The 8,431-nt window shown below is 35.1% G+C and overlaps 1 protein-coding gene across 1 annotated transcript; it reads left to right on the top strand.

Annotated features, from left to right (window-relative positions):
* The first annotated feature begins 270 nt into the window (after positions 1-270).
* On the top strand, positions 271-2,887 carry LOC120333458 (uncharacterized). Its single transcript, XM_039400890.2, has 2 exons — positions 271-1,081; positions 1,531-2,887. Exons 1-2 carry the CDS (start codon positions 897-899, stop codon positions 1,748-1,750), a joined length of 405 nt encoding a protein of 134 aa, XP_039256824.2. The 5' UTR covers positions 271-896; the 3' UTR covers positions 1,751-2,887.
* Positions 2,888-8,431: the final 5,544 nt, after the last annotated feature.

The following is an 8,431-nucleotide window of genomic DNA, read 5'->3' as shown; positions in this document are numbered from 1 at the left end:
TGACTCTGACAACGACTCAAAACTTCGATTCAATCCACGCTCTTGCTACTACTTTCTATTTACGTATTAAACTTGATCTGTGCGTGAATTGGTTTAATATAACCCAAGGGGAAAATAAAGCAAAAGACCTTAGTGATTCATCCACAAGTTACATTGCCGCCACCTACTGATATATAAACGACGTCTATTTCACGATCTGCGATCATTTAGAGATTGATTTGCTCGAATCTAATTCGCAATAAAAAATATGTTTTCGAGAAAGAATGTTTTTGACTCAATCACGTTCGCTTAAATGCGATCAAAAGTTGTAATGTATGTACAGCTTTCAATTTATTGGTTTCCAATATTATCTCGTTTTTCGTTTGATAATTTGATATCTGCCGAAAGAAGCAGTGTTTTGAGCATTCGCCTAAAGATGTAAACTTCGCCATTGTTTGCGATTTTTCCATTCTTTTTTTAGTTTTTTGTCATGGTTTGTACGGTATTCCTGAGAAATTATAAAATTTTACTCATGCTTATCCTACTGACAAGTGGATTGCTGAAATCTCATGCGAGCTCATTGTACTGGCAGAAGAATTGACATGACGTTCAATCGAATGCTGACTTAAAACATAAATTAAAAATAATGTTTTATGGTTTTACGGCACCGTTTTACAACTTATTTCTTCTTACAAGGTTATGTTTTTTTTGTATATATTTTCAGAAAAATAAATATATAATATGTGTATTACATAATCTAGAAATTGCTAGCTCTATGGTCGTGAACATTGTATCTATGGGAAGATTTTGATTTTAGGATGAATAAACGAAAACAAACGTTGAAAAGAATAAGTCAAATAGTTAATTTACGAATAGAAAAGAACTGACAAATACAAAAGAAATTTGACATTATTGCAATGGCAAAAGGATTTGTTGACGATACGCAGTCCAGGAATCCAAACGAGGAAACACGGACAAAGTATTCCGTAGCCCTTAGGATAAATTGGATAGGATGTATTACTGGAAGTTCAGGGCATTTCTATGTTTCTCTCTTCCACTTGAAGTTATTTTCGAATCAAATAAGTGAAACGGATTTCTACAGGTAACCATTTTAGTTACCATGAGTGTCTCATAAATTTTAATAAAACTTTTATGTACTGATAAAACATGAAGTTACTCTATTACGTATTTATGAGACATAGTATCTATTCATTGACATTTTATTGAACTCGCTCGGATTAATTGTTTTATAAGATGGTTTAAACTTGGTAGGAAGCTTTATAGTGTTGCCACATATTATGTATTGCGGGTGAAGTCTGTGAACATTGGGTCAAGTAATCATTCGCACCTATTTTGCCAATGATTAGCGATTTAGGCTGACAGACCAATTCCCGTAACTTTATTCACATGTAGTTTATAAATATAATCAATTTTTGAATATATATTTATCAAAGAAATAAGCCGATATACCTCATCAGTGACAAGTATTAATACTCCAAAAACACTTCATGGTTTGTATGTATAAATGTATAACAATTTTGTAATTTTCAGGCAGTCAAACATCGTGAATATCATAGAATTGCCGTCAAATGCCACCAAAACAACTTCATCAGCACCCAAGCCAGTAACCTGTATATCATGTGGAGTTCGTCCAGCTAAGGCTTCATTTCTCTGCTGCTATTCATCTCCAGTTTTGTGCCTTGATTGCGAGAGAAATGTTCAAACCTGCCCAAACTGTAGAATCGATTATACTCAAAGCAATGGCGTATGAAAATTAACTGTCGTTCTTACAAAAAAGTATTTGGAAAAATTTATCCGCAATTTACGACAATTTATGAACATTAATATACACTGGACAAAATATTCTATACCGGTACTTCGTGTTGGTGACGTTGTATACCAAAACTGCAAGAATGCAACAACAATGACGGTAACATTTCTAGTTGAGTGTGAACTTCCAGTTACAATAAGACAAAGAAAGATTTAGGCTTATGTGTATTGTAAATGATTACGTTGTGCTGAAGGGCTCGCAGTTATTTGAAAAGGTATAAAATTGGATACATAATACCATTTTCGGCACGAAGTTTAAAACATGGCAATATTGATTACAGTTATATTGTATATATCAATCTATTTTCTCATATCGCATAAAAATTTATTTTTATTAAATTTTCATTTTCTCTCGATTTCAATCATGTACAATCTATGTTTGTATTAAATATATTAGTTTATGTTTATTCAAATTATATTGACTTCACTTTAATAAATCATTTAAAGTTTACATTTTTTTCCGACAGACAGAGCTCGGGGAATCGAATGTGACCTATACAATATATATTATATATCACACTTTGTTACATCGCAAAGTGGTTTTCGAAATGTAAATGTATGTTTTTTAAACCAATTAGAATAGATGATGTAAAGAATAAAAATTTACTTTGAATGTACTCGTAGAAGTCCGTTTACATTACATAATTTGAACCGTTACGGTTAGATGATGAAACTACGCATGATCGGGAATAAATATAAAGTAAATCGGGATACACTTAGATAGAAAAACAATGATCACGCCTAGAGCTCGAGAACAATTTACGTTTTCAAAAGTTTTGTCATAAAGACCACCTGTATCACTTCCGTACAGTAAATGAATACCGTGCTTGTTTGGTAGTTTGGAGAATATTTATACATGCCTTTCAGTGTGTAAACATGTACCCTATGGAGGCTATACCGAACATTTATGACCGTCGTAAAAAAGCAATTAAAATTCACTAACGAGAATGTCACTATTTGCTAATGAAATAATTGATCGTCTTCGACACTTGTAGGTAAAACTAAATATATGAATCGGATACCGATTGTAGACCACCAGTCATGCCCCTGGTTCTACAAAGCCCTACAGCAGCGGTCTACCTCACTGGAACGAGTTTCAATAAGCGTGTTGATGATAATGGACATCGATGATTGAAATATATATACAAACAATCGATTCAAGTTTATTCATGAGCATAGGTCTACATGACCGTGTCAAATCTACTCCGACACTTCCTACACTTGGGTAATGAATCAAATATTTGGCGCGAGTTTCGTTAGGTCCAATATATAATCTATATTTCATTATTATACGTCAGTTTTCAAAATATCACTTTGATCAATCGCACAAACAAATATCCTAATTTCAATAGCGACGTGATAAAAAAAATCTTAACTCACACTTTTAAATTGACTCTTATGCTGCTTGGTGCAACAGGATGTCGACAAGGATTCTTACAACTAGAAGCTGAGACTATGTATGTGAAATATGGGACCATGTATCCATTTTATTCCTAATTAATAAACCATGATTCATACAAAATTCGTCATGTCATTTTGTCGTCATTTCACAACAGTTGACCACTTCCACCCGCTGATATCAGTTGGTGGAACAATTGCAATTTGTAAGAATTAAATTAAGTACTTTATCAAATAGTTAGCTATGTGCAGTGCGCGAACTAATGCACGCTGTGTAGGCCTTAGATCCCTTCTGGGTATGCGTCGCAGTGGGTATCGCAATTTTCTACAGGCCCCCGTTTCGCCTATGGTCCCGCAATATTAAAAACCGACCCTCGCAAAAATGCGTATACCTCTTTATATTAACAGAACTTCTGGAGGTATGGCATGGGCGTGGAAAAATGTTACACGAATACAAGACTTTTAGCGCATTCCGGTCTTAATTTTTATTGTAGATTATGGAACTTTGTCCACGTAGTTAACGGTGGAATCAGTGAATAAAATTTGAAACTTTTAATATTTAATATAACTTTTAAACCCATCTACAATATTATTACGTATGATAAGCACTCGCGACCCCAAGTTATATATATGTATGTTCACCTACAGACACGAAAAAAATATTTATCAAATTAGGAAATTTATGAAAAGAACCCAACAACAACCATATTTAATCAGTGTGAAGAATGCGACTGCTTCCTTCCAACAAGATCTTGCATTCGTGGCTTCATGTTGTTTAAGCTCTAACGCAAATCGTGTTCTACGTTTAATCGATTTCGGTGCTTTGATTTTAGCAGACTCATAGCACTAAAAGTCAAGCTTTCAAAAAGATTGATCATACGATATTTTTCTTTTATGTTTATCAGTCATTTAATAAATTGTAATTATCAATATGACGGTAGCCTGGAAAATGAGGATTTGCAGTAAAAGCAACGGCCACTGTACAGAGTACATTTAAGACACAATAACGATTTACTTTAAAATATAAATTACTGTCGTTACGCAATAGCCTTATTATAAAAGAAGTCACTCCAATTCGAAATGTCGAAACTTGCTAGCTGTTGTGTATTTGTTTCATAGAACACTGTTTTTCACACGGACTAAATTTGTGAATATGATGTCATAATTGATTTATCGTAATTGCTCTTGATATTACCTGTCTGCGTGCTTGTTATTCATTCTTTTGTTTGAAGTATCTAGCGTTGAGCCGAGAAGTCACACACATAATAAAAATAATAAAATGAAAGACAACGATGGGCACTCGGCGACCCCAGAAATATTTAAGGCGACCCCACTTGGGGTCGCGACCCACACTTTGGTGACCACTGTTCTAATGTATGTAATTTTCCACTCGTGGTCAGTCAATCTTGTTTTTCTACACTGTAGTTATCCGCCGATTGTCCCGAGTAATAGACCGGAACTATTTCAGTCCACGACGTTTTCAGGTAACGTTATGTAAATATCGATTGGACTTTGGTCGATGTTCAAATTGTTTGATCCTATATGCTCCTCTAGAATTTTCTGTTCAGTTCGAATGACATCATCACACAATGAATAAACGGTGCTCCTGTATTATTCGTACCACGATGTCGCACTGCCTGAACATATTATGTGTACCATGTTAGGGTTGGCAGGTTGTGCGTCATCTTGGTACGAATACTACCGGAGCGCCGAATAAACATCGGTTATTGAAACGAAATCGCCACGCGTTGTGTCTAAAAAGAATACGATTTTCAAGAGGTGTGTCGCGGCCCGCGGGCTTGGATAGCAATCTGGTAAAATATCGTTCATCACCTTTTGATTGACATTTAGTGGGTTTAGTTATCTTACACCGTAAATTCTTTCATGGAAACAAAATTTATCGTCATTGTTTATACCAGGGGTCGGCAACCTTTTGTCGCTCGCGGCTAAAATTAAGGGTTGCAAGTCTTTGATGGGCCGGACATATTTTTTAGAAAGTTGAAATCCGAACGGATGATATTTTTCATAATAAAAATCAAGCAGTGATACATTTCTCGAATTGCATTACATTTACTTTCTGTTGCCATTTGTCTATCTATAATTAAATTATAGGCTAGTTAACCGAGTAATTATAAATTATGCACTTGTTAGGTTGTAATATAATTTAATCTACATGTCTTTCACAATAAATTCTGTAAACTTAATAAATATAATCGTCATAACAGCTGGTTTGTTATACTATAATTTGGTGAAGCGTCGCGGGCCAGATTCGGCCTGCGGGCCGTAGGATTCCGACCCCTGGTTTATACCATACACCAGATTTATATATACCAGATTCCAGCTATGGTGGAACCAGTGGCCAGTAAAAGAAAATTCGGAAATTTTGAGATATTTTATTCTAAGTAATGAGCATCCTTTTTTCCATGTGTGTTCGTCAATCAATATTATTTTGAGTAGGCGTGCGATGGGTGTGGTTATCAGCCAACTGGCATGAGCAGCAGACAAAAGTTAATTTAGTTGATGACGATACCAAGTAACGTTACGTAGAGATTAAACTCCGGTCGATTGCTCCTCAAGGAAAGTCGGTGGTCGATGGATCCCTCTTTTCCTTTTTAATTTTAAATGATACATATTCAGTTCTATTTTGATTGCCTGACTAGCACGCACACCCGGCGACTATTGAAGCTCACCGATCCCACATTATAACTATATCACGCTATGTAGTTGTAAATAAAAATTGCATTGTTGTAACACGATAGTGTGGAATCTTGAAGAATTCATTGACACGTACTAGCCACGTGTTGTGTGTCTGAATAATACGGTTTTCAAAAGAAGGCGTGTTAGGGGCTCTGACCTCATGAAATACTATAGGTAGTAACCAATATTGGAGCCAGTGGGTTTTGAATTCTATCTTTTTGGACCCGTACCATTTACCTACTTTGTAACATCCCATTCCTAGGTTATCTATCACGAGTACAGAATAATGAAATATTTGATCAAAGCTTTTGTATCCTGAGATACTGAAGTATATTTTTTATGAATACCTAAAATAATAGTTGTTATTATTGGTTTGGGGATAAGATAAGATACAAATCAAAAAGATTAGATTATTATCATCGAGTGATAATTTGATATACCGTACGTCTTTCAGAGTTAAATCGACGCCCACTTCTTTCAAAGATACAGATCTATGTTTTAGGCCCCTGGTTGATCTCCACAACCAGAAATATGCATCACGACTTGAATATAACTCATCTAATTCTAAGGGAGTACACATTTACCCATCTGAGCGCCAGAAAATTTTATTTCTCTGGACATAAACAATTTTTGGCAAAATTTCTACCTTGCTCACGTCTACTATTCATGTCATGAAAAGTACTTATATCACCAGACAACAAACGCCTACTTATCATAACAAGTAAAAAATTTCCCATGCTTAGCCAATATCAATCTGTCAAGTGATGACCGGCAAGTGAGTTATTAATCATTTTGAAATGTGGGTTAATTTAGAATATTGTTACTGACTCCAAAACTCATCTGACTAGCCATTGGCAAATACCGCAAAATGTTACAGCAAAGATTTATAAAATAATTCGATTGCATAGCAATGCTGACCTTAATCGTAAGACCCTAAAGGCGGGGTTGAAAAATTTTAATACATTGGAAGGGGTCACGAGCTTAACAGTTTGCGAAGCCATGGTATACAAATACATGAATATGTCTGGTCTCGATTTGCCGGTAATTATTGAACATATCGGCTTTAAATGAACCGAATTATAATGGCGACGAAAAAAAAGTAAGCGACAGAAACAGGGTTTGCAACTCTGCGTGAAATAATAAATTTGCCATCGCAAAGATAAATAAAAAAAATTTATATCTTATTTGTAAAAGTATAATTGTTTTGCAAAAGCAAGCAAATTTACAACGACGCCACAAACAGTTACTTGTATATTGTAATTGAACAAACATTATTGTTGTCAAGTATATGTATAATGATATTTGTCTGTGTTATTGTGTAATATTGCCACAGCTCTCCACCAGGAAAATGTTGCAACTACAAACGTACGAAAGCGTAATAAATAGCAGTGTGGGACTAGTGAATACAGCGAATAAAATGGAACAAAAATACATGCTGATAATATTATGTGGCCCGTTTCATCTGACGTTGTTAAAATGTGGCACCTTCATCTGTGAAGTTCAGTACCTCCTATATATATTGTGGGCTGTGGAAGAGTTTTTCATATTGTGAATTATTTCAGCGATCCACATCTCCAATACATCAATTCATATTGATGCCAACAGCTATGGTGGAACTCGTAGACTGTGGAAATATCTGAAACTAATAATATATTTCTAATACATATAATAAGCACTTGTTACTTTTCAATCTTAAAATCGGTAAGTATGTTGATAAGTATTTGTCTGTTTGTCTGTTAGACACTTTTGTATGTTACGCGATATCTCACGAAAGCATTGAATCTCCTCCAAATTTTGCATGTGCATTCATCATATCTCGGACCAGAAGCCTATTGATTTTGGATGAATTATGTTGTATAATTAGCGAGTTATTAATTAATTAGTGATGGGACACACGGTGTCGCTGTGGAGTAAGAGCGGATGAATCGAAACCGCAGTTTCTGTTCTGGGGAATCCCCTAACTTTCAATCGATAAGTCTCCGGTCTCTGACCGATATTCTCGTTTTTTTCTTGGTCAATCAATCTTGTTTTTAAAGAGGTGTGTCATGGGTGTGGTGACTAGACGACTGCCCTGACAAGCAGACAATAACTATTTCAGTCGATGATGATTCATGGTTACGTTACGCTGATATTATGCTTTGGTCGATGTTCAGATTGTTTGATCCTCAATGAACGTTCACTTCGTATGATACAATAGTTGAAACTTGATAACCTGAATAGCCTATTTATCACGATTTACTCCAACCGACCAACCAACCAATGTATAAAATATGGGATTGAAAAAAAATTAAAATAGTAAGAGGCCCTGTCTCTATTTTTATTCCTAATTAATAAAATATAAATACAAAGTTCATCATGTATTTTTGTTGATATTTCCCAACTGTTGAAAACTGCCATTCGCTTTCAGCTCATGGAGTGTATAATATTTTGATTTGTATTGCTAGATAGCGTAAGATAGATTGTAAACGTAGACGGCCCCAGTATGAAGGTCATTGCACATCCTCTCCGTATAGAGCCCCACAATAGT

This window comes from Styela clava, chromosome 13 (genome assembly GCF_964204865.1).
Source record: "Styela clava chromosome 13, kaStyClav1.hap1.2, whole genome shotgun sequence".
NCBI lineage: Eukaryota > Metazoa > Chordata > Ascidiacea > Stolidobranchia > Styelidae > Styela > Styela clava.
Note: the sequence above shows the minus strand (reverse complement) of the source record. Positions and strands in the feature narration are given on the sequence as shown.

Excerpts from the sequence above, each read along its gene's own strand:
- LOC120333458 (XM_039400890.2), top strand. The coding sequence starts at position 897 with ATGGCAAAAGGATTTGTTGACGATACGCAGTCCAGGAATCCAAACGAG. Across the intron at positions 1,082-1,530 it reads AGTGAAACGGATTTCTACAG|GCAGTCAAACATCGTGAATA; the intron begins GTAACCATTTTA and ends TGTAATTTTCAG.